Source organism: Apostichopus japonicus, chromosome 19 (genome assembly GCF_037975245.1).
Source record: "Apostichopus japonicus isolate 1M-3 chromosome 19, ASM3797524v1, whole genome shotgun sequence".
NCBI classification, from domain to species: Eukaryota; Metazoa; Echinodermata; class Holothuroidea; order Aspidochirotida; family Stichopodidae; genus Apostichopus; species Apostichopus japonicus.
Window position 1 is genome coordinate 5,421,131 of NC_092579.1, and position 15,010 is coordinate 5,436,140.

Consider the following 15,010-nt stretch of genomic DNA (forward strand, 5'->3'; position numbering starts at 1 on the left):
ATTGTCCGTTAGGGTTGGGAGTTGCTTCAATGTAATCCAATTGTTGACCCGCATCTGGGTGACCCTTGACCTCAATTTGACCTCTGGTGACCTTTTCGTGTTTTGTGGATTTTTACAGTTTCGATGCTATTTTCAGTTTTTAAATGTACCTTCTGATCATAAATGTCAATGGGTTGACCCCCATTTGACCTTCGTGTGCGAAGTTATTTGAGGTCAAAGTTAATTTCCACACATTTAATGCAATAACTCCCAGTGCCAAGGTGTGACAAGGTTGATTTTTTTGGACAAGTTGCAAATGGTATAGGGGAATATTTTCAAACTTAACGGTCATGTGATCCAAGGTCACCAAAGGTCAGCTAATGTTAAGAAAGTAGTATTATGGGGGGAGAAAATGGGCAAAGAAAAAATGTTTGAATTTTTACAGTCATGCTCTATTTAGATCTCACCGATCAAAAATTTCAATTGGTTGACCTCCGGGTGACCTTTGTGTGTGAAGTTCCATACAAGTTCAAAGTTAATTTGTTGACATTTAATGCAATTAAATCTCAATGCCAAGGTGTGACATGGTTGATATTTTGGGACAAGTTGTGAATGGGGTGGTGGAACATTTTGAAACTTAAAGGTCATGTCATCTGAGGTCACCATTGTTATCATATCTGTTGACACGCTTGTAGGTCTCTTATTCTTCTTACATTTGCGACGCCATATTTAGATCTCAAAAGTGCCTTTTGATAAAAAACCCGATCACATTTTGTGATCACAAAAGTGTTGGCTATAGTGTTGGTTACTTTATGGGAACATGTAGGACCACAATTACTTGGACTATTTCAGCCCAATCTTGCTTGATAATATTATGTGTATTGTCATATACCCCAAGCAAGGAACCACAGTGCCCTTGGGCTCTTGTTATCCCACGGATTCCAGTTATCTGCCTTAATTCAAACTTAATTGATGTCAGAGTTACTTAAAAATAGGAATAAGCAGTACAATGCTTAAGCAACCACAAATTTGGGAGAAATCTGCAAGGGCTTATGGATTACAACTTACAATTTGGGTGGCTTTCAATTCAACAGTTTAACTCAAATTTGGAATTTTTTCAATTTAGAAAGTCATTTCAGATTGGTAAACCGTAGATGGGAATGATAAACCCCCTTACTATGACCCGGCCGGGTATCGAACCCGGAAACCTCCCAATTGATAAGCCTCATTGCTTCAAATGCCACCACCTTTATTCACTCGGCCACAGCACCGGTGGAATGATAAAGTTTCAACTTGATGCCCTACAGGCACAAACCTCTCTGAAAGTCAAATTGTGTTCACATATAGTCAAGCGAGGGTTCATATGAGATTAGCTGGTTCAGGCTGTCTGTGGTCATTGATGGTCGAAAATAACCCTGTAGTCCACAAAACACACTGACCAGATGTCCTATAACAAGAATTGCATGTTCAACTATATTTTTTGTCTGTGGTCGTTGACAATTGACAACAATTATTGTAACACACACATTTGTAAACACACCTTGTCTAATATTAGAGAGTGGAGAGTTTATAATCAAGAACATACAGTAGGAATGGTCTTTGATAATGCATCTGGTGGACAATCAATGTATATTATAGTAATAACAGCTCCCTGATTTCAGTTTATATTCCCCTCATTACGTGGGGATTCAGGTCACAGGCTTGTGTTTTATAACAGAGTTCAGTGTTTGATAACACATACAGAGAGTTAGACCATATTGCACTCCATATATCAAATATTTATAGTAGCTGCTTGTTTAACAATTAATGTCCACACCAGTTTTAATGAGAGGGTCATACTAGGGAGCTGTTATTGTTTCCTGATCATACATGGGGCAATGCAATGGGTGTATGCCTTGATGGTAATGTTTAAATAAACATTAATTATAATGTACTGTAATATTATTCTTTATTTCTATTTTAACAGAGCCTTATCAATGAAGAAATCTATCAGCAGAAGGGATCCATAATTCATGATCCTGTGTCTGTTCAACTCCATTCTATGACTTCAACTTTACATGTTAGCACTAACTCCAGTACATTACAGTGTAACCCAAGAAGAGTGGTGAGTAATGTCTGTGAAATATTCTTATTTATTTTATGACAACATATAAAGAGAGCAGGTAGTTCCTGTTCCACAGGTAATTTGCATTTGTTGGAAGAAAAGTTTTATGCATCTGTTGAGTGGTATATGTAGTAGTGCTAGCATTTGTTGTTATATTGTAAAACTGTTGTTTATATCATACATTAATTTTAATCAATGTTTCATATGTAATATTGAAACTGTTTCTTTCTCAATTTTTAATAAGACTCAATGGGAGTATCATATAGTACAGTGAAAGTTATCTCGCAGGTTTACATTTATACATCTGGGTGAAGAGGGGGCTGTTTGGATAAGTGCCTTGCCCAAGGTCACAGATTAAACATCTGTGCAGGAATGGAACCTGTAATCTCTTAGAATGTCAGCACATTATCTTTAACCTCTTCAATGTCAACTTTAATGCTTTAAAGTCTAAAGATTTAGAAAATAATAATTAAAGACCTGATTATTCTCCTTCAAAGGATGTTGCCATGGAAACCCTATGGTTAAAGAACAGACACAAGATAGAATTACATCTTCAGTATAAAGGGATCAAAGATACTGCCAATCTGGAAATAGAAGCAAGATATGGGATGTTAAGATGGAATCTTTTCCAGCTTAGTATTCAGTTGCAGGTAACTTGATTTTGAATTAATGTATCAGTAAGAAAGATTAGAATATGAGGAGTACGACTGATTTAGTTCATCCTTGGTACGTTGTTGTAACTACGTAGATTGTACATGTTCTTTGCAACAACAATGTTACCTCATTAATATTTATGAGAGGAAAATTGTCCAAAACAGCTTGTAAATACGATATCTCAACAACCACAAGTTGAATCAATGTTATATTTAGGAGATAGATGCTCCATGATGAGTAGATGTTCCCCATTGTTCTTGGTTCTCATCTCATGAATATTAATGAGTGGGCAGGGCTTAACGTGAACTTTGGTTAATACTGGTATGGTCATGTTGGTGCACAATGAGAACATTTTCATGATGTCTCCAACTTCATGTCATTAACACTCATCAAATTGCAAGAAATGGCTTTTAACACATGACAAGAACGAAATGTTTCATGATTTCCATAGAAAATAGTCCTAATTTGCACATCTTAAATTATTAGTTAGACTGCTTCTTGAGACACACTCTTAATTGATAGAGGTGAAATATGCACGAAGTAATTTTCTAGGGGAATCATAAAGCTTTCCTCTGTTTCCTCTTCATAGATTGAAAAGTTACGACACATTGACCAAATCACATCTCCATTCCAGCTCATTCTACCTGAATGTGAGTAATTAATTACTTTAGCATGTTAATGCAGCTGAAGATGTTTCATTACCATGTTGTACTCACTACCAGATTTATAAACTAGAAAAAGGTTCTTTAATATCAAGTATTGCAAATAGTTGACATGTCAACTGCAGCCTGGACTCCTCTTTGCAAAGTAAGATTAGGTGTACACATCTCATATGTAAGGAATTGTAGGCAGTATGTAAAATGTTGATGTATGAAAAGTAAGTTAACATGTACACGTCTCATATGAAAGGATTGCAGTCCTAAATTATGTTAAGTGTTGATGTGTGCTTTGGTGTTAAACATCAGTTTTGATACCAAAGCAACACACTTAGACTGAGTATTGATACTGTATTCAAGTCTCATTGCAGTGGAAAACAACAATTAATGAAATTCAGCCACCTGCTTTAAATATGCACTCTGGGAGTTAAATCAGATTTCCTTTTTAGTCTCATTGAAAGCTTTAAGATTTATTTTGTCCCTGAGTGTAAGAAACACATCTATGTGGTCTCACATTTCTGGATAATGTTTGCTTAAAACAGGACGAATTTTAATTCACTTTATGAAGAGTCGCAATTTCCCTTTCTTTCAACCTTACAGCCATCATCAAATCTTTTGATCAGCTAAAGCAGAACTTATCAAAACATCTTGATGTAGACCAATCTACCCTGCTGGCAAATATTTTCCAACTTCCTGAAGAAGGAATAACAGATATCAAGAAGCACCAAACACCAGGAATTATTTTGTTAGAGACGCTGACCAAAAATTCACTGATATCTCCCACAAATGTCACAAAATTGGAAAATGCCTTAACAGAACAAGGAAATGAAGAATGTGCAAAACTTGTCAGAGATTTTAGATGGAAAAATCCAGTAGTTCAAGCTACCATGTGCCCAGAATAATCATATTGTGAGTTATTGTAGGCAAGTAATGATATGAACATATCACCAGTGGTAATGTAACCAGGAATTTGTTCACTTGAGAGGGACAGAAGAAGTAAGCAAGTCTTTCTGCATACACTGTTAATTACAGTCTGAGCTTCTAACATGGTTATGTATGTAAATACTTTATGTGACTATACAGTATGCTATTCTTGCCTTTGATAAGCAAACAATTACAAGTAACCTATGCATCATGCCAGCGTGTGTGTGTATGTTGTAAGTTTGGTTTTGATAAGAATCATAATCAATGCAGTCATGATGACTTGTGTGTGTGTGTGGGTGTGTGTGTGTTGGCGTGTGTGTGCGTGTGTGTGTGCGTGTGTGTGTGGATGTACCGGCTAGATTGTAAACATGCTATCTCAGCAACCACAAGCTGAGTCAATGTCGTGTAGATGTACCCGATTGTTTGTGGTTTCTATCTCATGAAGACGTTTAAGTTTCATAAAATGTCAATATCTCTACAATTGTATGTCCGATTCAGTCAATTCTTGGTATGGCGATGTGTCCAGAATAGATTTATGATGAGGGAGTTCTCGCGTGTTAACAAGTTGCTATGAGCACTAAATTAGCAGCATCATACGTAAACATATTTATTCACAGATTAGAATTGGAAATTCTATCATCTTCTACACTTAAGCCGTAACATTATTACAGATATATTGACAATATAGTTTTTTTTGTCAGGCCACATGGTTAACAAATTGCTTAAGTGTTTCTTTGTACATTTTCTGTAAAAGTCTCTAAAAGCCAAATATAATTTTCGTTATCAAAGGTAATCGTAACCTTTGTAGTCATTCAGGCGGAGGAGTGTGAGGATGTGTATGTGCATGTGACGCCTTGCTTGTAACCATGATATCTCAATAAGGGAATCTCATATTTTCTGTGTAGGAGAACCATATTGAGTAGAAGAAGCCTATTAGTTTTTAGAGGAGTTCAAAGGTCATTTGAGGTCACCAAGTGTCAAATTAAAAACCTTGTAAACACAATATCTCCAGAAGGGAAGCTTGGACCAATTTCATATTTAGTATGTAGTTGTGACACGTTGAGTTCAAGATCCCTATTGTTTTGGGAAGGTCAAAGGTCATTTGGGGTTATTAGGGGTGAAATTGTGAAATCCTTGTAAACACGATATCACAAAGACATGAGGCGGCTGAAATGTCATGTATTTTGTGGAGTTGTGACTGTTGTAAATTGTGCTCCCTAGGCCCCATGGCCGCCAGTATTAGACACCAAAATTAAATAAGTTACGCAGGCCTAGCTGATGGTCCAGCCAAACATCAAGGTGTTAACTATAAAGCTAGGCCTAGACCCTAGTCTAGGTCATTTGGGCCCACAGAAATTGAACTAGGAAGAATGTTGAAACAGTGTATCGCCATGTGTTTAAGCAGTGAAGCCTTGATAAAAGTTAGGGCGCTTTGCGTTGTACATAATATACATTGCGCATTCCACTTTGAAATTGAATTTGTACTTTTCACAACAGAGACATGTTATAGCAACCAGGGTGGTAAACCCTATACTCCTGACTTAAGAATAAACTTTGAAAACTTTGTTTCGCCTCTAATAACTCGAGCAAGTCCGGTATCTAAGAAGCACGTGGCAAACATTTTCCATGCTTGTATTATTTCAGTTCTCCTCTCGGAGTGCCATAGTTATCCCTGGAAAATGCAGTGAAAAAGCAACACACCTACATTTATGTAATACTTCCATATTAGTCTGTGTATGCAGCTTTCCGTCGGTTTAACTGTAATGTTGCAAAGTGGGTAGTAGTTTATGCAGGATAGCAGATCCCACCTAATGAAGCGATAGTGCAAAAAGCAGTTTGATGCATGTCTACTGTACATTCAGTCAGCCATCAAACGATGAGATGTTAGCACGAGTAGTTGCTTCTGTGCGTCGCTTTGCCTACAAAGCTTTGTCCTGGGAACATGATTAGTGAATATCATGAGGCCTTAAGTTTAGTTTAGTAGAAAAAAGGATCAGGAGGGACACTTAAGTCCCCATCGAGGACCCTATAAAGAGAGGGAAAAAACTGAAGACACAAACACTCAGACCCGATTACAATGCTTAAAGTGCTTGTCCAAAGCATTCTTAAACCCATTGACACTACTTGCAAGTACAACTTTCTCAGGCAAACTATTCCACTCATTCACAACCCTATTAGAAAAAAAGTTATGCCGAATATTAATCCTACTATGCGACTTTTGAAGTTTAAGACAATGACCTCTAGTACAACTACTGTTTGCAAACATGAAAAAGTCGGAAAGGATAAATTGTCGAAACCATACACAATCTTGAAAACCTGGATCAAGTCCCCACGTAACCTCCTAAGCTCCAGTGTGGTGAGATTCAAGAGTTGTAACCGCCTATAATAAGGAACCCTCTTTAAGGAACTAATCATCCTAGTAGCCCTCCTCTGGACCTTTTCAAGTACTTCCTTATCCTTAGCAAAATAAGGGTTCCAAGCCTGCACAGCATACTCCAGATGAGGCCTTAAAGTCAGCTTGCGAGTCTAAAAGCCTCCATGGCTTCTCTCGCAAGTTCCTGCTTGCGGGAAGATCACATATACATACATACATACATACATACATACATACATACATACATACATACATACATACATACATACATACATACATACATACATACATACATACATACACGCATACATACATACATACATACATACATACATACATACATACATACATACATACATACATACATACATACATACATACATACATACATACATACATACATACATACATACATACATACATACATACATACATACATACATACATACATACATACATACATACATACATACATACATACATACATACATACATACATACATACATACATACATACATACATACATACATACATACATACATACATACACACATACATACATACATACACACATACATACATACATACATACATACATACATACATACATACATACATACATACATACATACATACATACATACATACATACATACATACATACATACATACATACATACATACATACATACACACATACATACACGCATACACGCATACATACATGCATACACGCATACATACATACATACATACACACATACATACATACATACATACATACATACATACATACATACATACATACACACATACACACATACACACATACGTACATAGTTGCGTAAATTTAGATACATAGCCTATCAAATTACTTTCCATAACATACCTGGCTAGGCTGAGTAGGCTTTGGCTTATCTCAAAACTCAAATTACTGGCTAAGCCTATACTATAGGGTCAAGTGAATAACAATACAGCAGCTGAGCAGACGACATTAGTAAAGTCATTAGATCCCTATTCAATTGCCTCTACTATCGCTTCCTAAGAATTACCTGTGAAACTGCAGTCCACTTCCATTTTGGCACCCAAATGCGGCTCACGATATCACCATTATGAGTGATTTTTGTCAACTACTGTAGCATGGTCACTTCGAAGTTCGGACACCTAAGCCTTAAAACACCCCAAAACTGAATCTTCTGGTATAAATCACATGAAAATATACTTGTTATGGTGGGAGAAATTTGTTATAGTACGATACACGGCCAAACGTTCTTTCCTGCAAACTTGTTTTCACGTTGTATTCCAAGAAAATTCTTCGTGGTTGTGGAACTGGTATTTCTTTGCTAGAGTATTGCGAAGTTCGGACACCCAACCTACAGTGTGGCGCTGGTGATAAAATTGATGGCGCAGTTGCTCTTTCAGTAATTATAACAGACTTCATAAATCTCTGTAATTTTATTGATAAATATGTAAGTACTTACTTACACACGGGTCATTTTGGAGAGAAAATAACTGTAGCTTCGTACTTTTTGGTGAAATTTGGCTCTTCCTGTAGGTTGTCATGGTGAAATCGTGTATTTCTTAGGGTGTCCGAACTTCGCAGTATGCCGAACTTCGCAATACTGACTATATATCATCTTAGTTATGTCAAAGATGTAGTGTTTGAATAACGCGCGGTACTTTCTTGCCGTACAAGCAAAGCGCCACCAGTTGGGTGAGTGGCTTCAGTGATGTCGCATGACGTTATTCTCCCTACCTCGATTTCTATGTTTAGGCCTAGTTGAGGCCCAAATTTCATACTATACTCAGTTTACTCAATAAGCCTAAGAATATGTTGACTGATTTGACGTAAAATGGATGCTTAAGTTAAATTAATCACTTCGAAAGAGACTTTAAATGTACGTGTCGTCTCTTGAAATGCACATACTAGCCTATAGTTAGGATGATTGGCTATCCAAATTATATGTACAGCCATGCAGTCTAGCCTGTTTACGGTGTTAGTGTTAGGCATAGTCTAGCCAGGACGCTTGAGCCAATCGCCCACCTAAACCTCAACCCTAACCTGAACAATATTTTCATTTTCCATGGAAATTCCTGAGAAAGATGTACCAAAACAAAAGCGATAAATCCACAAATAGGCCACTGTTTCAATTAGGCCAATCAAAACATAAGTTATGCCGTTCGTACAACAGACGACCACAAGTAGGCCATTTTAGTGGCCTAATTGTGGATGTGAATCCACAATAAGGCCACAGTAATGTGCCACACACACAGTGATGTGCCACACCCACAGTGATGTGCCACACACAAAGTGATGTGCCACAAACACAGTGATGTGCCACACACGCAGTGATGTGCCCACCCTCTCTTTCTCTTCTGTACCCTAAAATCAAAACATTAAAACGAGTGTCAGATCTCCGGGAGTCACATGTATAAAATTAATTCCTTAAAACTTTCACACTGTTTGGTTGTTTTTTGTATGTTTTTCCCAGCTCTGTATTAAACACCACACAAGGAACCATTTGGTAGTAGTGAAATAGCCAGCCCACGTGTCCCGGAGTATCTTTTTCTAGCGGGTCTACAGCTTATGCACTGTGAGCTAAGCGATTCCAGTCATTGTTTTCTTGAAGTACAAGGGGTCACCGGAGGATAAAATTAACTGAATCTGTTACTAGGAATACCTTTTTTATTTCATTCTTTAATTTAGGTATTATTATATTATATAAGCCATAGTCAATGAACAATATGTGAGTCGTTGACCTTATACCGACACATACACCGCTGGCGATTGTCGTGGTCACCCGCTGATGAAATCACTGTTCAACTAATGGCATATGACTCCGCTCTGTGGCGCCTCGGCGAATTAGCAGCATGCCTGACTCTACGGTATAGAGATGGCCATGTCCAAAGGTGAACAAACGCAGGATATGATATATGCATGGATAAACCAACAATGTAATGATTTTGATTTAAAATATTATGAATCAATATATAAAATATGAAGCTATAGTGTTAATTTATAGGTGGGTGTTATAGTTTGGTGAACTTATTAGAAAAAAATATGCCATTTGTTCCTATCATATAAAGTTAGTATAAAGCCGCACAAGTTATTTCTGTACTATCCCATAAAATATGACCCCCCCCCTGCAAGAAATAAGAGGGGTGGGGAGTGACAAACAACGATAGGTACTTGCCGTTTTCCTTTAATATACCGTGTATCTCTTACTCTTTAACTAGCCTATGGCACACAATATAAATTAGCTCATTCCTAGTCACGAGAGCATTCGCCCTATACTTTTGTTTAAGGAAATTACGCTAAGGTAAAGCAAGTGAACTTATGTATGATTGTTATGCCTCGTTTGATAACTTAGGATACAGGTATACTGTAAGTGTGAAGCAAAGTTACATAACAAGGTCACGTATATTGCATGAAGTATGTACGACGTAAGAAAACCAGTTTCTTAATCGAAACATGCGACACAGATAATTTTCCTTTACGTTTTAAGCTATAACTGAATACAGAATTGAAAGATGCTACAACGACGTATCGTACGTAGCGTCAAGTATACGTATAACATCAACTTTGGAACGTCGCAACGCTTTTTGAAACGTCCGTTGTTGTACAAGAAAAACGTTTCTCTTTGCATTTTACTTTTTCTCAATCATTAGGCAGCAGTAGCCACACACACGACAGATAAAAGAGTTCTTGAACCGCATATAGTAATATCATTTTAAAATGTAGGATTAGTTCACTGGAATAATACCCGAGACAATCTCCAGACGACTTAGTTCCAAAGGTGCTTGGTTCTTCAATAATTAAATTGACATCAACATGTATGTTCGTTGTACCTACAGGGAAACCATCGATGCTTAATTTGCTGTCACAGTTGATCGTGAGTGTGGTAGGATGGATTTTTCTGCATAATTGACGGGCACCTAGACCGCACGATATCGGTATGCACCCCTCCAAGTTGATAAACAAAGACAAACATATAACATAATTTCTCGGTCGAAAGATCCCTTTTGAACCACCCAAAAATTCATGTTCTAAATTCAGATTGTTATCTTCAAATGAATGGTTGATGTTTGAATCACTTAACGACCAACTACAAGGGGTTAAAACCCGTGTTTTCTATGTGTCTCGTTGCATCACGGTGGCATTTCATACGGTGTATTGTTATAAGATATCTGGTTATATTCTGATTTTGTACCGGAAGTTGTATAAAGCTTAATAATTATATAGAGCCCGGAATCGTAAAGTATTTTACTGTATGGTTCCGTAATCTGCATCCAGGGGCAGAACCACGTAAACTTCTTGTAAAGTGTTAGCACCTCCCCACCCTATAATAACATCTGGGGGAAGCACACTCCTACATCCCACCCCAATGGCAGACCGTAGAATAATGCAAAACATCCCAGTGCACAGAACATGTATCATGGTAATATATACAGAAGAAGTTTTGCATCTAAGCATCCTCCATTTTACCAAAATTCCTCAAAGGGGAACGGAGCCACTTTTCCGCTTAGTCTCACCCACAGGACGACATCAATTCTAAGCATCTTTCCCAGTACAAAAAAAAATGGTGGTTGTGTCCTGGGTGGGGGAGCCTGGAAGATTACTCTCCTTGAGATCTTCCCCTCTCCACAAAATAAATGGGCGAAAATGTTCAACCGAGTCAACTCAACTCTCAATTCAGTTAAATATATTAGTGTTATAAGAAGAACATTCATGTTAAACCTTGACAGTAAGCCGAATCTGCATGTCTCAGCTGGACTGTGCTCTTTGTGTTGCATTTTTCTTTATAATTAATATATTAGAAACACATAGATAATTTACATTTCCGTCTTAAATGCCAAACGATGTCCCTATATTTTTCATATTTGCACTTTTGACAATTGAAATTCCCTTTTAAGTGTCGCAGTCGACTCTCCCTATATATGTCATACACATACTGTCTGCTAACGGTAAATCATTTGACAAGCTCGCTCGGTAATGAAACGACGGATCGTATATGTAAATGACGAACTTAGTGTACGCCCCAGCTTACGGCATGATACACGTCAGCACACGATACATTTTCGCTTACACGAAATATGGTACACTGCATCTTTTGGAAAACCATCATAATTATTTAGTGAGCCTTTTCAGTATAACGCATGGCGTCGAAAGGTTCACCGAATGTAGAAAGATGCTCTGAAAAGGATTAACTTTTTGAAAGTCATAATTTTTTTTGATGAAAAGCTTATCTATGTCGTCTTACAGCTGCTTCATGTATGCTTACATCAGCCACATATCAGTAACTCACATTAACATTGACATATCTGGTGTTTCCGTTTGGCGTTCCATATCTCAATTCCTGCTGAGTGAATGGTACTGTCAAGCATGACGCACGCTGGTTGGATCTCCCAATACCACCTGTATCGTTGCGTCACCACAAGAATAATGCAATCCACTCGTCTTGAAACAGCTTATCGCGTTTGTCTGTTATTGTATTATTTCTCGGCCAAAAATAAATGGTTCAAAGGCTAAAATAAAAAACACTTTTGTTTCCCTCTTTTTTCTATCTGTTATGACTGATATTAATGCAACAAGACAACATTTACTAAATAGGTCAGCCATGGATGTAGTTGAACAGCAGGAGATTTTACGGTTCAAATACAGCCTAGTGCTTTAATTTCTTTTTATTTAATTGATATTATTTAATTTAATTGAAATGTCCTTGGAAATGAAGAACGAGAGATTCTAAACTCAGCGTGCTTGGTTTCATGAATACTGTAGTTTGTTTGCTTCAAGAGAGGACACTGTCATATGCTATAACAGGTTTATCAGTAATAAATGTTTTGACGCATGCTCAAAATGAGAGGAACCTGTTGTAGATAAGAATTTTGTCTATGTAAAAATAGTACATGTTCTACGCGTTATACTAGTGGGCATGTTACTTAAACGGCCTAGCCATATACCGGTATTTAATTAAAGCGTCTCTCAACACATACACTTGAACACAGATTTACTGATGATACATTGCATAAGAAGGCTTTAGCCGGTTTACAACAGATGCTTAAAACCACTGTTCAAAAGATGAATGAGACCATAAAATACATCAAGCAATCGTCATCCCGTCAACAATTATCATATGATGTAATCGGAGCCCATGATGCTTTGCGCTTAATAATAGGTTCATTTGTAATCGTCTGCGCCATTCCCCGTATTTGCAAGGAAGAAGTAGTTCACATGGTTCATACGAACATCCCATATAAGTTTAGTTATGCGAGGTCGAGATGTCATGAAACGACGAAGATGATTAGTTTGCAAAAGAAGAGACGGTAAATGCCTTTGCTCTTCGGACAAAAGGTGCTAACTATGAACCTTACGGAGAGACAAACATAGAGATTAGAATACTGAGATGACAATGTGTGTTTGAAGATGGCCAAATGTATTGAACAGATGCATAGAATGCAAAGATGTTATATTGAGCAAATATATTTGAAAGAACCATAAAGGTTTAGCTAAGAACAGCATTCATGTTAATTTGAAGGTTTCTTTCTTTCTCTTTGCTCAAAACAGAAATCAAATTCCTCCCATTCAGAAAATATTGATTTTGTTAAACGTTATAGTCAAATAGATGTACTTCCTCTTCACGTTAGTAACACATTCATATTTTAGGATTGGACCAAAATAACGGTTTCCATGAGGAATAATGCCTCTATAATATATGTAACTAACTTTTCTGTATGAATATAGAATCAGTCATGGATTTTTGTGTCTGTTAAGAAAATAGGTTCGAGGGGTACTCTGCTTTCCCAGTAGACAAGTATTGGGCCCCCTAAACAAGAAGTGTATCGCTACGCCATTGGGTTAGGAAAGTAACTGCTGATGCCAAACAATGGGCCCCCTTAATAAGAAGTGTATCGCTACGCCATTGGGTTAGGAAGGTAATTACTGATGTCAAACAGAAGATAGGGGGAAAACTTATTTCTCTCTTTTTCTTCTTCTCGAGAGATATGACCTTGCCCTACATGCCACAGATGCTTTTTGTGTGAAGGTTTAACGGTCTAACTTCAACTGTTTCGTTCGAAGTAAGGAGTTGTTAACAACTATACGCTTGAAGTCATCCTGAAGAAATTCAACTCAATGAAGCATAGCCACGATGGATAAAAACGCCAGGCTCCTCAGATCACCAGGGAAGGTTAGATATATAAAACAAAGTTATTCAGCAAGACAACCTTTATGTAGTATAGGTTATCCGGGACGTATTAAAGTTCGGTGTGCCAATCGTCCCCGCTCCCTGACATACGCATTCTTGACGCTGACGCCCGTGCTCTAGTGAAGATCTATTAGGCTGATAGCTTAGTTCGGGTAAGCCGGTTCAGGATAGCTTTACCCATATAGTTGTTGTATACGTAGAGTAAAATGGAAAGTGATATCAATAACTTGTAAGCCAAGTGGTGGGTAGTACGTATAAAACCAACCCAAACAGGAGGGGTAGGAGTGGTAATGGAGTCTATAGCACCCTCCTGCAATCGAGTGAAGCCGAAAATGCCAAATCTGAAACCAAAAGTATCAAACGAAATAACTATTATGTGATAGTGAATTCCACTAAATTAACTAAGCGCGGTAAACTTGTGAAACATTCTTGTCGATCCCTGACGGAAACTATACTCATTTAGATCCGTCGTTTCTTGATAGTCCACTGTGGCAGTGGAGTGTTGAAGGTATAAACTAACGATGTAATACGAATATTCTAGTCCCCCCTCCACCTCTCATACACATTTACCCCCCCCCCTCCTTCTCTCTCTCGCCCTCTCTTTCAGGTGGTATATAAGTCGTTTCTAAACTCGTTTACTTTTCATTTTACTAGCAACTCTACATATATGAAGTCTGCAGCGATTACGTCAGTATGATTATAATGCTCAGGTTCCATTTTTATACTCTTTACTATATAACAAAATAATTCATAGCAAAATAAGAACATTAACAAAATGGCGCATGCTTGCCACAAGTCGTATTTTGACACTGTTTTAGAAATGAAAACGCAATTAGAACTGATGTGCCTTTTAATGACGGCGATACTGCAATGCATAGGAATGCTGAAAGTCGACACACGAGTTAGTAATCACTGGTCTGAAATGAAATGATTAGAATTCCAACGAAGTCTTCCTTCGACAGCAGCCTCTCATACAGAGAACAGAACCTGTCTGACAGACTAGCAGTTTTTACCGCGAGATGACGTTTTCAATAAATATGATAACTATCAACTTGCTTCGAGGAGGTCTCATGCTTTAGTATTCGCCCTCCTTTTACAGCTTATCGAGGGGAA

At 37.6% G+C, this 15,010-nt stretch overlaps 2 protein-coding genes across 2 annotated transcripts in view; both read left to right on the forward strand.

Annotated features, from left to right (window-relative positions):
- Nucleotides 1–4,360, forward strand: part of LOC139960604 (uncharacterized) — a 45,191-nt gene extending 40,831 nt beyond the window's left edge. The window contains exons 16-19 of the mRNA XM_071959081.1: nucleotides 1,946–2,083; nucleotides 2,581–2,733; nucleotides 3,327–3,387; nucleotides 3,994–4,360. Coding sequence (XP_071815182.1) covers nucleotides 1,946–2,083; nucleotides 2,581–2,733; nucleotides 3,327–3,387; nucleotides 3,994–4,295 — 654 coding nt within the window. The 3' untranslated portion in view covers nucleotides 4,296–4,360. The remainder of the gene's footprint in view (nucleotides 1–1,945; nucleotides 2,084–2,580; nucleotides 2,734–3,326; nucleotides 3,388–3,993) is intronic.
- Nucleotides 1–15,010, forward strand: part of LOC139960602 (uncharacterized) — a 187,644-nt gene that overhangs the window by 47,192 nt on the left and 125,442 nt on the right. The gene's annotated exons all lie outside the window — the stretch shown is intronic.